Source organism: Simochromis diagramma, unplaced genomic scaffold (assembly GCF_900408965.1).
Source record: "Simochromis diagramma unplaced genomic scaffold, fSimDia1.1 OVJJ01000387.1, whole genome shotgun sequence".
NCBI lineage: Eukaryota > Metazoa > Chordata > Actinopteri > Cichliformes > Cichlidae > Simochromis > Simochromis diagramma.
In genome coordinates, this window is record NW_024387152.1 from 494,270 (window position 1) to 510,265 (window position 15,996).

Sequence of the window (15,996 nt, forward strand, 5' to 3'; positions counted from 1 at the left end):
AGGTGGTCTCCAGGCCTTTTTCAGACAAAGGAAGAGGAAAAAAGAAAGCTGTTTGTTAATGCATCACTGTATAGCTCTAAAATGAGACCTTTATTTTTTATTTTTTTTAGTTGTAAGTAATGTTTTAAACCTTTTCTGAGCTCTTTTGCCATCTGTAATACCGTCTTTCTCTAGTATATCAGCGTGTTTTTCTTTAAGACACACCTGCATTTTCTCTGCCGTGTCAAACAGTCAGATTTAGTGTTAGGGAATTCACAGGGGGAAAGGGAAGACATCCACACGTGACACAGATTGTTGTAGAAAGCTCTTTGGGCTGTATTATACCTGAACACATTGTCAGAATGGCTTTGACAAAGAGCAGCTAAGTAGTGGGTGAGGGTGACAGACCCCAAACCAAAAAAAAGATCCCACCCTCATCCACAACTTTGCAGTGTTAATGGAGCAACATCACATATCTACACAGAACAACACAGTACTAGCTGCCTCCTCACAGGATGCACACACACTTGCATGCATACTGTGGATGCGGTTTGAATTTCTTTTTATCTTTGACATTTAATGTAGCCCTCATAAGGCGCCCAACGTGTGTTTAGAGCAACATTATAATGAACTTAAACTCCTCAGACTCTTAAAATTACATTGAGTTGACCACAAAGTGATAATTTAATAGTAAAGGAGTAAAAAAAGAAAGAACATTCATGCAGACACACAATCTCCTATATGTAATCATAGCCAGAAAAAGGACTCAGTTGAAGCCATTATTAAAATAACTGTGACGTAATGTGCCAAGGGAGCTGAGTTGGATGTGTATGTTATCTATCTGGAAATCAGTGAGTCTGTCAGCAGCATGTAACTGCACACTGCCACAGGTCTCTTTATTAAAAAACAGATGTATGCTGGAATTTATGCACAGGTGTGGTGGAGGCCCAGCAGAGCATTTATGACGTTGTGTGTGTTTATCTATGAATATTGTGTGTGGATTCATTTATAATTCCAATGCATGAGAAAAGTAGACGAAGGGAAACTGGTCTCGATGGGAGCAGCTCAAGGTTAGGAGAAGAAAGTCCCCCTCTCTGCTGCAATTATCAAAAGGCGCACACTTTTGCTGTTTCATGCTTGCATGTGCATTTCTGCGCCTGTGTGTCGGCACTTGCAGCTTTAATTTTCATACCCTCATAAAGTTTGCAAAGCCACACACACTCAGTCTTACAAGAAGTCATACAAGAATTGGAATAATGAGAAGAGTACAAGCTGTGCCAGTGTCTCTTCTCACACGAACCTTATTCACAACAGCTATACTTTCGGGTAGCGGGTGGGGGATGTGTCTATTGGGAATTCACACCAACCGGCGAACCTGCACATCCAGTGACACAACAGACTGAATGTTCCAGAGGCCATCATCTGTCTACACTAGCTTCAAAGTACAAATTACCCAGATTACAGAGCGGCGTGGTTGTATGTGTGAGACTGTGTATGTAGGTGTGTTCTTGTGTCTACCTCTGTGTCCACTGTGCACCGGTGCAAGTCATTGTGTCTGCAAATGTCCCATGAGTTTGTCTGAGTGTTGCTTTCGCATGTGCGTGCCTGTGTGCGTGCCTGTGTGCATGCCTGTGTGCGTGCGTGAGAGCCATAGAGCGAACATGCTGAAATATGTATTCCTGTTTTTACTGACGGGGAAATAATAGTGACTTTTTTAAATCAGAAGGCCAGGTAGTAATCATGTTTCCTTTGATCCCATGATCCTCACTGATCTGTCTAAATATACAGCAGACTTGTCCAGACCTGGCATGACTCTTTTAATCAACACCCTCACCTAGACCCCTGTGTGTGCACATTTGTACATTTCATAGACTTTCTGTCTGGCCCCATATTTTATGATGTATATGAGTACAACTCATTACTTCTATGTAATTAAATTTCATAACCGGTTTCGTAAAACACAACTGTGTCACAGCATTTATTTACTGTTAATTCTTTGAATGGAGCTGTTTTAGTAGAGAGCACAGTGTAGTTATGCAGCTTTTATAATCCCTGAGCTCATGTGGCTGTGATTGGAAATAACTCCGATTGGCTGATGGAGTGTGGGGTGAATGTTAGTGTGACCTTGTGTGTCCTTTACACAGTGACGGGAAATAGACGAGTGTAAGCTCCAACGAAAGCTATAATTCTGAGAGTAATACCGGCCAAAGGAGAGTACACGCATCTTCTTTATCACGCACACGTACATACACAGTTTGCTTAGAGTGAAGTCCTAGCTGTGCTGTAGTAACCACATTAATTGGGTTGTGTAATTGTCTGGCAAAGCATTGTGGGAAACAGCCCATACAGATCTGTCCCTTCACCTCAAACTGCTTTTTAAACACGGACCTATCGTCATGACAGTCCTGTCCAGAAAAATGCTGAACATGTGTGTGTGTCTGATTTAATGCCTGTGTCTTTTTGTGATCCCCTGTTTGTGTGTGTGCGTGTCTATTGCTTCTTTAAGGGAAGTGAGTGTGGTGGCCTCCCATCCCACCGCATGTCGGCTGTGGTTCAGCTGTGGTCCACCGCCAGGGCCTGCATTTGGAACTCAGAGGAAATACACCAGGGGTACTCGCTCTCACTGTTTTGTGGACCCGTCTTTCATCGGTTTGTGTGTACATGTGTATTTTGGGTGAAGCTTTGTATGTGTGTATGTGTTACAGTGCACCACAATGTTGGACTCTCTGCCCCTGACATTTTTAAGGCCTTTTGGCCCCGCGTCATGAGTGCGCACTGTATTTCCAGGCTGAAGTTAGATGACCGGAGTGAGAGAGAACCCATGCCGAGGACAGGAAAGGCAAGGGGGATGAGGGGAGAGAGGAAAGGCGGGTAATTGAAGGTTTGAGGGTAATATTTAGGCCAAGGATGGCTGTTTCAACGTGTTTGCGTAACCTCCTTGAACTTAATATTTAGCCCCACTTTGGAGTGAGTATAGGGCACGCCAGAGCAGAATAGAGAATGATAGAGGGAGAGAGATACCGAATGATAGAGGCCCAGGTCCATGGCGGAGGTAATTCCATTCTCTTCTGTAAAGAATTGCTCCTCTCTTTGATTAGGAAGAGAAAGGGAGGAGAGAAGGAGTGATGGAAGGAGGCCTGAGAAGGAGAAAAAGACATTTCCTGTTCAAAGGCCTGTGATGATCTGTTGGACAGAGGGTTATTATAATGCAGTGGAACATACAAGGCCATAAAGAGCGCATTTAAATGACGCAATGCAGAAGGTGTTTCTTTGGAGCTGACTTTAAAGACAGTGTAGAGTAGATCTGGTGCAGGAAGAAAGGGAAAGTGGTTAATTATCAGTGGATTCTAGCTTAGCTCTAACTCTGCAGCAGATTAATGATTGTGATTGCAGAGGGTTGCACACACTTTAGAAGAAATGTGAAAATGTCATGAGGATCCTGAAAAGAATCAGTTTTAATCAATGATTAATATTTTGTATTGAGGAAACCAAGGTGGCTTTTATTGTTGCAGATGAAAAAATCAAACAGTTTCTTTTCAATGTGCATTATGTACAGTTTGATATTGTGACGCTGAAGACTGTCTGAACATGTAACTATTTATACACTGACTATTACACACTTTCTGTTACTGCATATGCATGCTTCTCCCTCCCTCAGTGTAGGTGTGAATGTGTGTGTCTTCTTACACTGTGTGACTGAAGCTATGTTACTCTTACCCTCACCTCTCTGTCAGATGACAGGCAGCTTTAAAGAATCCAGCTGCTGTGTGTCTGTGTGTCTGTACTTGTGTGCGAGACAGAGCAGCTTTGCACGTGTGTGGTACAGTGCAGCCTCCTGTCTTGTTTCTTGCGCCTTGGGGAAACACTGTCAGTCAGTCAGCTGAATGACAATAAAGACAGAACAAACCTCCCTTTAAGCGAATGGAAAGTCCTGCTCTGCTATTAGTAGGTTTCAGGCCCTGGTGTCAGACAGCTCTTGTGATTGGTTAAAGCTTTGACTTATCTGATATGGTTTGTGTCTTTATCACACTCACACAATGAGGTTACACTGGGAAATCTATACCTGCACACACACTTACTTGGCCAAGCTCACATGGGCACACATGGAGCTATCCAGAAAAGATGTTGTTTTAACAACATTGCTAATTTACCTGGGACTTAAGGGAAATAAGGCTGGACATAACAGAGCAGATATAATGCAATTAGTTGTTTTGTGGTTGTATTTATAAAATAATAGTTCAATGTTTTATTCAATACATTCATTTGCTTTAATACTAAAAAGTGCAGATTGATGCTCGTCTTAGATCTGTGTGCTTTTAAAGTGCAAGATTCAGGATATGTTCAGCTACGTTTGTCTGCTCTGTTCATCGCCCTCTATAGAGTTGACTGCTGGCTGTGGGCAGACACGTCTAAGATTTGTACAAACTTTATTGTTACAATAAGACGGTGGGTACACATCCAAGCTCGCTGCATCTGGCTATGTTCTGGAAAGAATAAGTTCCACCAAGTACCTTTATAGAAAACCCATCAAACCCTAAATAACTTTCGAAGTGTTTTTGAGGTATTGGTTGGCATCTTATAGCATTAGTGAGGCTATCTGTTCTCCTTAGGCCTCATTCACCAATATGTCCCATATGGAAAAGATATATATAAATCTTATAAAGTTTGTATCTGTCTTGTGTGAAACTGGTATGAAAAGCATATAAGAGTGAAAACAGATATAAGATCCCTTGAAAAATTATATAATGAAACTTGTATGTTTTGGATACTTACTAAAACAATGTATGAAAGTAATGAGAAAGTGGCCACTTTCATGAGTAATCACATATACGTTTTTACTATTTCTTTTCCATATGGGGTGTATGTATGTGCATGGTATATTCTTATCCTGTGCAAAAAATAACTGCACATGCAAAATTATTACCGTGTGCACTGACCAGTTTTGTTCTTACCACCATGTGGGTGTTAGTGAATCATTCTGATCAATCACACCAAATAAATCAGCATGCTCATGCATTCTGCATACTAGCTGCATACTGTCACGCCCCCCGTTTCTCTATAAAAAGAAACACGTTTACCTCGGGGTGAAGGGAAGAAAGTGGATGTTGCAAGAGAGGAAACTGCAACACTAAGAAAAAGAAGAAGGTCTGAAAATGTGGTGTCGGTGTTGGATGCCAGAGAAGACATACCTTTCCAAAGTGATGATGGTTGAGAAAAAACAAACAAAACCAAGACTCGGGCTTGGAAAAAAAAACAGGGGTTTAGCATATCGTTTACCCTGAAACACTCACTTTGGCTAAAGAACAACAAAGAAGATTTCTGACAGTAAAGATAAGAAAGACAGAAAAACTGATCATAAGAAAAAGATGGTAACTGGGACAAGAAATACCTGATCTGTGGGGATGGACAAGAAATTCATGGCAATTATTGAAAAACATCCATATTCTTGAGCATTAAGACGGTAGGATTACTAAGTCTGTCACATTAACGCATTGGCAAAATTGCAAAATGCACCGACAGAAGATGAATGTTCTGCAGGTAATGATGCGTTAATATCTAAACATGATTCAGTCAGTTCATTTCAGTCATGCATATACTGGTCAAAAACAAGGAGTGGTGAGAATGGGGGCAGTCTGCTAAGAGAAATCATACACTGTAACTGCAGGTGTTAGAGGAACAGTGTTGTAATTCAGATGTTGGAGGCAGCTTAATGACAATTTTCAATATAAAGGAAATATCTGTTAAAAATGCTGTGACTGTTCGGAGTCTCCTCCTTCCTCTGACACTCAGTTAAGTTTAGTTATAAGTCCTACAAATACAATCTAAAATAAGGCCACCCACAAAAATACCTTAGAGTTGCAAAACTGACACTTTGCCTCTTTTTAGTAAATGCTAGCAGTAGCTTTTTAAATGCAAAAGCGGGATTGTGATAGATTTGTTTGTAGAGCACAAATAATTTCATGCACATTTGTGCGTGAAAGGTTTGTATTCATGGTTTACTCACAGATTTGTGCTTGAGCTCTGATTCTGAATGAGAGCCTTGTTCAGTTGTTATTCTAAGCAATCAACCTGAGTAGAGGTTCACACTTTATGCACAGATATGAGACTGATATTGTTATTATATCACCCTCCACTGAGTTTTACGAAACACACCTTGATGCTTATTTCTGTCTGTAAGAGAGATAAAGAAACAAACAACCAGCACTGAAAATGTACGGCCGCCTCAACTTGGCATTAATGTTCATTTACATTCTTGCTTGTTTTTGATGTTGCCGTCGCCTTTGCAAATTTTTTGTTTCAAGACCGAATGCACTTTTCATCTCCTTTGTCTGCAATCACACGGCCACCTGGTCTCCTGCACTCGTTTCCTCTCCGTCTGGGTCTCTCTATCTCTCTCCCCCCTCTTTCTTTCTGGAATGCAGCGGTGGCCGTCTGGTCCTGCTCATCTCTGGGAGCAGTCAGCCATCTCTCCTCGTCCCTGCTCCAACTCTAAACATTTGGCTAGTTTTGGCAGATTTGTTGATTTTTCTCCCCTCGTATTTTCCCTCTTGTTGCTGTAAAACTGATACATACTCTTTCAATTAGACTCCCACCACCACCCACCAGTCAGAGCACTAGTGTGGGAGTGGGGGTTAGCAGAGTAAGTGCGTTGTATATTTTATTAGTGAAGTGAAAACACACATAACCTGGTCTAGTTCTGGGAGAACCATCTGCTGTCATGTTTTTTTCTTGGGAAGCGCAGCTCAAGGTTAGCATGTGAAATTTGAAGCTCACAATTTATATGTAATGACCTATATACATAAAGCAACTGCTCCAAAGGAACAAACAAGGCAGTCATGCAAGTTTTATTTGTGGTGGGTTTGGATAAATCCTACCTTGTAGATTAAGATAAATAAAGGCTTAAATCCGTCCGAGCATACAAAAGGAAGCGGATAATATGTGGATCTTGCATGTGGCTGCAGGTTAGCTGCTACAGGTTAGCATGGAGCTAATCCAAACCAAGGCAGCCAAAACTAGGACCTCATAAAAATAAATTTTACCCACATTTAAAGTTAAGACACGGCTTTATCCTCTCAACTGGCTTTGCAGAAAGCTCACCAAATGTAGGTTGAGCGTGTGTTTTATGTTGGACGTAGACTTTTTCCTACCTTCTTAGCTGTAAATAACACATGACTCCAAGACCATAAATAATAGTGTCACTCAACCATGCCCCATTCTCATGTCCTCTGCTTGCTCTCACCACAGGCTTCTAGAACTGCCTAGACAGGGGCCCCCAGACTTGTACTGCACCTTTACACACCCACAATCAAGAAACCACCATAAAGTGCCCCAGGAATGTTTCTGCAGAGCCGGACAGCTAAGTGGTGGAAAGGCATGATCACAAACGGGAAGACGTCATAATAGATGGTTTGGGAGCAGATATTAGAGGACTCCCCGTGTTCCTGCAAACAAAATACATCATACATGCACACATGGAGATGAAAGCACAACTGCATTTATGGACAGGCAAATACATGCACACATGAATATGCAGCACATGCACACACTGCGCTTAGGGGTAGGCAGTATTGATGGTTCCCTTGGGCATCGCACAGACGCATCTGTTTCTGTCCGGCTGACTCTCCACACTCATAATTTCAAGTAAGTCATAACACAAATTATAAACACATATCCCTCAACCGTGACACCTAGGAATAACAACATGCAGCGCGCTGAGCTGATTTAGGGTATGCTGGGACTCCTAAATCTTTACCTTTGCTCCTTTCTTCCCTTCCTCCTCTCCTCTCCACTTCTCTCCCCTTCTTTTCTTCCCTCTTTACTCTCTCTCATGCAACACAGGTGGCACTCAGTCTTGTCAAACACGTACTCCCTTTCTCCTGCTACCTTCATCTCTTGCCATCTTTTTTATTGTTTGTTTTTTTTCCACATTGACACATCCCTTCTCTCCAACTCCACGGTATCTCTTCACATCAAAACCTCACTCTTTGATGTCACGTGTGAACGTACCCAGTTTCATGCTCACTTTTAACCCCATCTTAACCCTTTTGTCTCCCAGAAATCTGCCTGACCTGACAGTGTACCGCGTGGCTTTGTAAAGCGCTCTGAGCAGCAGCTCCACCTCGAAGATGTCTTCATCACCTCTTCTGTCTCCTTGTGCCTCACATCTCAACTTCTTTCACTTTTTCTTTCCATATTGTCTCGCCCCCAACACACACACACTTCACATCACACAGTCATGTACTTTAGCCATCCATCTCCCACGTCTGTAGATTCAAATGTCTCAATATGTCCCAGGGACCATGAAGCTTCAATTGGAATCACATGTTGTAGCTGAGCTGAGAATTTCACCCCTTATAAATAAAATGTCAGTTCAGCTGTTCTGCAGAACCTCGCATTTTTCTCACAATACCAAAACTATAGTTGAGCTGTGGGAGATCTTTATTCAAGGCTGCGCAGTTGTTTGTCTGAGCATCGTGTTTATCATGTCAGCTAAACTACAGTTACCTCGCAGAGGTGCTTTTTGACACCAGGGCTCCAGCAGTTGGATTTATACGTCCTTTTATTAGCATACCTCATGACCTTCCAGTGCTTGGGGTTTGACTTTTATGAAGACTAATCACAAGTTTGTCATGAAAAACCATTTCATTGTCACCCTTTCAATTGGGGGGGGAAATGAAGATAATCCTTTGTTTGTGTGGGACAGGCCAAGTTAAAGTTAGGCAGGGAGTAAGACAAGAGAGGAGGAAAGAAAGAGGGTTCACCCACTCAAGATCAGCCAGCAGATAGAGCATCTGTCTTTGTGTGTGGGGTGTGCTCGTGCCTGACAGATGAATCCTGTCTTCTAGATTAATGTACATTGCAAGTCTGTTCAACAACTGAGGCCAAATGGCCACTTAAATGAGATGTGATTAAATACTCCAGTGTGATTCAGGTTCAAAGACTGTTAGTAATACTAATCAGCACACGCACACACACACAGACACACACAATCACCGACTGAGGATGTAGGAGACGAGGTTTACAGGCAGACTAATCACAATAATGCCCCTTTTTTATTGTTTTAGGAAGACATCGCTCAGCAGAATCCCGCAGCACCACTTAGTGAGCACCCACAAGGAGACGGCTCTGTAACGCGCTTTGTTAATTTAGAGACTGGAAGCGATTTAGCTTGCATTGAACCATGGCAGCCACGTTGGCTCAGAGGCTTCATTTTGTTGGGCTCAGAGCATCTCGGGTTCGATCAGCAATCTTCTCTTGGGACTGACATAGGCGAATGCAGGTGTAATGAAGGTGACGACTGTTCCCTCAAAGACAGCAGCATATGCCACGCTTCAGCTGTAATTTGACACACGCTGTAATTATATTTGAGTTAAAGGTTTCATTGCTGCATTGACATAATGTCTAAAATGGATGAATTTAAATAGGACTGAAGAGAATTATTGGACATTTCTTTAGATGGAGTTTTTTCTGGAGGAAGATTCATCCTTGTTATATTATAAGTGTCTTTTTTATTATTAGAAAACACAAGTTTATTCAACAGAGACAGTGTAAATGTCCGTCATGAAGTGCTCAGAAAGTGGTGGCTCTCTGCATTTCCTGATACATTCACAAAAAGTGGGGTTGATTGCCTGAACTTTTAAAAGCACTCTCCTCTTGTGCCATCCTGGCTCTGCCCGGTGTTTCAGCTATTTAAACTGTAGAAAGTCCCATTCTTAATGCTGTGCAGTTAAAAAGGAATAATATTGCATTCAAGCATTCGTGCTGTATTTACTGCAGCATTTTGACCCGTAAAGATAAAATTCTGCAGCTCCGTCTGTGTGAGCTTTATCTTAAAAGAGATCCGAGCGTTTGCTGTGAGGCTGGTTGGATGCGGTTCAATATTTTTGTGCTTCCATGTCTGGCAATGTGGTGTAAAGATGGCCATCCTGCATGTAGGCTTTGGCCGTTAATCTGACACAGTGTTTATGATCAGTGACATGTTGTGCTGCATTCCTTGCCCATATATGACTCTGTTCATCACCTCTTCACTCTATTTAACGCAGCCAAAGAAAAAGTAGTGAAATGGGCACTGCTGTTGTGCCATTCTTTAAAATCCAGAATTCACCAGGTTTGTTAAGCTTTGTAATGGTGAACTGTATGAGGATGGATTTTATAAACAGAGTATTCTATATGGACTTTTTATTTATTTATTCATTTAATCCTTTAGCTGATTTAGACTAAGAATGGCCAGCTCAAGAAAAATAAGCCTGCAGTCTAAGGCACGTGCTCTGTTACAAGTCTTCTCTGTGTGTGTGTGTGTGTGTGTGTGTGTGTGTGTGTGTGTGTGTGTGTGTGTGTGTTCGTTCCCATTACAGTGAGCATTAAAAGGAAAAACACTGGAGGTGTGGGGAGACGAAAAGTGTCACTTTGGTCCTGCGCCGTGATTAATGGTGTGATTAGCTGCTCCAATCCATGTCAGAACCCACATGCATGCACACGCAAACACATGTGCAAGATGCAAGTACACACCAATACACAAAGAGCTATTAATGGCCCTGAATGGGAGAATCCAGATGCGGCATGCAGATAATTGTACTAAAAACATCAAATGTGGAGTCCCAGGCCAGCAGGACTTTATTCTGAGTTCAGCATGTTTATTTTTCGTAATTTAGTTATTTCTGCAGGGACTTAAATCATGGAATAAAAACACCCTAATGCAGGTCAATTTTTAATAAAGACCGAAGTGTATTTTTAACGCACCCTCCTTTCTCTTCCTCTACCTTTCACCTCACACAAACCCACAGATGACCTCGACATGCTTGTTTAATACCCTCTTAATTTCAAATGCTCTTTAACAGTCTGGACTATTCAGCTTAGAATAACCTAAGTGTCTACACTGAAGGTATGAACCGGTGAACTAGTTTGGTGTGATGATCATTCAGACAAACTTCTCAAAAGATGAAGACATGTTTATCTTTTATCTTCGTCAAAGAAAACAACATAAAGAGCCAAAGCAGAGGTTTGTCCATGCCCGGCTAACTGTGAGAATGTATATGCTTACCAAAGTGGGAAAACAGAATTTGTTAGTCACAAGTTTAGATCAAACACATCCTGCTGATGACTGTGATGAAGACAGTCATCACTGATCTTCCCCAAACACACAGACTTTATGCAAGATCAAGCTCTGTGGGATTAAATTAGTACATCTGGTTGTGTGTATGATGAAGTTTGGTGGTATGTCCTCCTTGCCCCCCTGCACCTGTGGACAGTCATTTGAAGCCACCCCCTCTGTACACAGTCACAAACACACACAGACACTGTGGGAACCAGGGGTGACATAAGAAAGATGTCATATCCTGCTCAGTCTGCTCCATTAGGTCCTATTACACTATTACATGCTCATGAGTCATAGTAAGGTACCACAAATACTACGCTTAGCAGACCACTTCAAAGATGTCTGCTTCTTTTCTGTGGAATCGCTGTCTGAGTTTAGGGAGCGCTGGAATTAGTGAGCTTCCTGTGACATCTCTATACAGCTGCGGTAGGGCTTTCTGTAGCCGACACCTGTCTGCTTTCTAAATATTAAAAACGTGACGTGACTTGCTGTTAACGCTTTACCCATCAGTCAGTACGGTCCTTTCTTTTTCTCACCCTGTCAGGCAGCAGGCTTTGCTTGCAGCCATCAGTGAAAAGGATGCCAACATCGCCCTGCTAGAATTATCCTCCTCCAAACGCAAGAAAGCCCAGGAGGAAGTGATGGCTCTGAAGAGGGAGAAGGACAGGCTCATGCACCAGCTCAAACAGCAGGTAAAGCCACCATATTTAACTACAAAGCTATTTGTTTTGCCTTTTGGTCACATTTTACAACAGATTCTGGCATTGCTACTCAAAGCAGGGCTACAAATTCAAACCTGCTGCAGATCATGATCGTTTACATTAAAGATACCTCATGGGAAGAGTTTAGAGTTTTAAAACTAGGAACAGATAGATGTTAATAATTGCTGGTAGTTAACGGAAAGTTCCACGCCTCTAACCACACTTATTGCATTTAGTCATCAAAAAGTCGCTCAAGCAGAAGCTGTGATTCCAGGCACGTAAACACATACGCAGAGCTGTTCCCTCAACAGTCATGTTGCAGCCCGAGTCGCACACGTATGTTTGTATCACCGGTGAATCACTAGCAGACTTTTCTGGCTGACATCTTGCGGTGAAACGGAGATAAATCCCAGAACACGCGTGTACCTACACACATTCACCTATTTCCCATCCTACCCAGGCTCGCAGTATGACACGGGACTGAGAGAAGTATGTGGATCATTAAGGTCTAGTCAGACCACATCAGTGACTGATCTAACATGAATGTTAATAGTAATGAGCTAACAGCAGGGAGTCCATATATACGATCTCCTGAGTCACAGGGGCTTCTGGGAAAGATGGTGCATTTAAAAGTCAACAGATGCAGTGGCTGCTTGTGCATTTAAGTGCGAATCTATGTTTGTTTGTGCCTCGTAAACGGGAAAGAGGTTCGGGGGGGGGCAATTCCATTTGAGGAATTTCAAGGAAAGCCTATTATCTGTTAATCGCCATTGGATTCGTCATGTTTTCCCGTTGGGTAACTAGCAGTTACAGTACACCTGATGATGTGATGAGCTCTAATTGCAACGGTGTGGTCTGTAGGCCCAGGGCAAGAACAAAGGGGTGCAAGTGAAGAAGAAAAGTGAGGGAAAGCTGATGACGAGCATGCATTCCACATGCATGCTTTCGTCTTTTTCGTGCATGCAACTAGTCTTTACTTAAAGTCTTTAAAAATGCATGCGCATGTAAATTGTAAATATTGGAGCTAACTGCGGTGCTATAGACACAGTGCCAGAGCTCTAAAAATGCAACACCTTGTCATTTATTATGCTAGGGAGGTCGTAAGGTAAGTAGTTCCTGCGTTACTGTGGTTCATTTTGCAAAATGAGCTCCCTGGAGGTTATGTTCTTTAACATCACACACACACAAGCTGCCTGTCGACTGACCCATTGACACATATCAGGATAGGGTGCTGTCCCCAGGTCCTTAACTGCAAGTGTCGGAAGGAAACTGACCAGGAAATGCCAAAGAATTATGGGACTCGAAGTCTCTTAGGAGAAAATTGATCTTGACACAGCAGATAGATTTACAGATAGCTTTGCCCCGTCTGACCTCCACATATCCCTCTTTTTCAAGATCTAGTGCATATGTGTGCATGTGTGTGTGTGTGTGTGTGTGTGTAAGGCACGTGCTCGAAGACAAACTTTTCTTTCATTGGACTTGCATCCCTTTGAGGCAAAGACCTTCTTCAGCACAGACGAACCCATTTGCAAACACAGAGACACACACGAAGAGTGTAGCGCTTAGATTTGTGAGGAGAGAGTCTGGACAAATGTGTCCCCATGTGGGAATACTCTGCAGCCAGGTGATGAATGGCCACAGATCAGTGGTGCTGTGAAGCTGAGAACAGAGAATTCTCATTCTGTGACTTCCTCTCCTTTTTTCTTTTTGCATTTGAGCATCCATCCTCTCATTAAGGCTGACTTGTGTAAGACTATTTGCCTGCCTGGAGCTGGGTCCCTGTTCTGTTTTTACTAATGTTGCACATATGCAAATACACCCAGATGCAGATAAAAAGGAGCGTGTATAAATGTTGTGAAAATGGTGCAGCCTTTCGCCAGCTGCCTGTTTATTTAAGTCCTTTCTTGTCAGCCTCTTGTGTCCATATGTGTTAACACAGCCTTTCTCTAATCAGGGCAGGGCTGTGATTTACGGAGGGCTTGGATTGAGGTTTGGGATGCAGCTGTGAGCACAGCAGCCGTCACTGCGGCGCTCGGCCCAGCAGCTGCACGTTGTAACACAAACACACACACTGCACAGGTACAGCCCACGTCTGCTTTGGTTAGAGGTGTCAGTAAAGAACTCTATCCCCCAGTAGTGCCACCTGCGCCTGTTCGAGACTGATCTACAAGCAAACCTGGAGGCCATTACTGTGCTGTTTACCTGGCAAAGCTACTAATTAACACTAATTAAAACACACATTCAACCTCTCAGGCATTTTATGTGTGAACACCTTCTTTGCACTTGCATGCAGGAATGCTTCAGTACGAAGAGAGCAGATGAGTGACTGTGTGTGTGTGTGTGTGTGTGTGTGTGTGTGTGTGTGACTGTGTGTGTGTGTGTGTGTGTGTGTGTGTGACTGTGTGTGTGTGTCTGTGTGTGTGTGTGTGTGTGTGTGACTGTGTGTGTGTGTGTGTGTGTGTGTGTGTGTGTGTGTGTGTGTGTGTGTGTGTGTGTGTGTGACTGTGTGTGTGTGTGTGTGTGTGTGTGTGTGTGTGTCTGTGTGTGTGTGTGTGTGTGTGTGTGTGTGTGTGTGTGTGTGTGTGTGTGTCTGTGTGTGTGTGTGTGTGTCTGTGTGTGTGTGTGTGTGTGTCTGTGTGTGTGTGTCTGTGTGTGTGTGTGTGTCTGTGTGTGTGTGTGTGTGTGTGTGTGTGTGTGTGTGTGTGTGTGTGTGTGTGTCTGTCTGTTGGATAAACTTATATGGCCACATGTGGGCCGTCCTGACCACACAACCAGATTCTTCCAAAAGCAATTCATCACGTCATTCGTTGGTGTTTGTGTCTCAGGTCATTAAATATTAAATATGTGCTCTCTCTCTCACACACACACACACACACACACACACACACACACACACACACACACACACACACACACACACACACACAAACTGAGACTTCTAGCTTCTACCAAATATGGTTGTTATTAGATGAAGAGGAACATGGTTCCTATTAAATTAGCAGCAGTGACAAATACGTTTCTATGTGACTCCTTTCGCTGCATATCAATCTTGAACATTAGAATAAGCAACACAGATTTTAAACCATGTTATTAAGTACTGCAGAAGCCGCATCAGTGCAGTAGTGTCATCAGCTGCGGCATATATGACAGTCATTGTCCTCGCCTCAATGACAGGTGTCAGCTCTGTTGAACTGAGACCAGTCCTGCCCAGTCACACCTGCTAATGTCAACACCTGAGGTCATAGAGGGCTGTACACCTCAATCTTGCCTTTAACGCCTCTAACCACTGGTCTGGTGTCTATTTGAGCCCTCCTCCTCCCCTGACTTTTCATCTGTACCCTTGTTGCCTCTCTCACCACAGTGTCAGAGGTTCTCACCTTATCTGAGCTGCTCTTCTGCGATTTAAAGTAATTGCTAACCTCTTTAATGCCAGCCACATCCGCTCCTGTGATCCTGACTGGCTCGTTTCCTCAGTCATTAGGCCTCAGCTTCTTATCTCAGCAGCAATGTCCCCAGGCCTCTAACTACTGCAACACCATCTCCCTCCTATCTTCACAGCTGACTCGAGCTTTTTTTTGCCTCTGCCTGCCTTGACTGTCTCTCATTTAAACAAAGGGGACTGTAACATCTTGGATGGGAAACTTCTTCATATCTTTCAGTCATCTTCATCCCACCTCTGCAGTCACGTCTACCCTCAGAGGAAATATCTGCAGTTAAGGGAATAAAGCTGAGCCTGTCAGTATATCTGCACCCACTCTGTGTCTATCAGACAGCTGGCCTCACTGCAGTCATGCTGATTGTTAGTGTTAGTCAGGCTAGGCTGTTATCTGTGTCCAAAGCAACGATGTTGGCAGCATGACAGCCTCTTCCACATTCACACAAACACACACAGATGCACATAAACTCAAACAAAGCACACTCAGTCATACCCGTTTACAGACATGCAGAGAGATGCATATTTGAGTGTAATTTTAATCAGTGACATCTAGAATGAGGTTGCTCCGTGACGGCTGTGGCCCTGGGCAAAACACAAAACACTAACTAACTGTTCTTACTAGGATTTGTGTAATCCAATTAAATGATAATCTACAGCGTGGATGACATTTGACAGACTTATGACTTTTTCATCAGGCACTCCGACTCACTCGATTTATGACCTGTCAAATGTCGTTAGCGGCAAAGTTTGTAACATCTTCGACGGCTTTCAACACCCCCACCTCC

General features: G+C 43.0%; 1 protein-coding gene across 1 annotated transcript in view; it reads left to right on the forward strand.

Moving 5' to 3' along the window:
- The window catches only part of LOC120743932 (ERC protein 2-like), a 152,791-nt gene that overhangs the window by 94,977 nt on the left and 41,818 nt on the right, over positions 1-15,996 (forward strand). Inside the window, exon 18 of the mRNA XM_040047959.1 lies at positions 11,619-11,766. Coding sequence (XP_039903893.1) covers positions 11,619-11,766 — 148 coding nt within the window. The remainder of the gene's footprint in view (positions 1-11,618; positions 11,767-15,996) is intronic.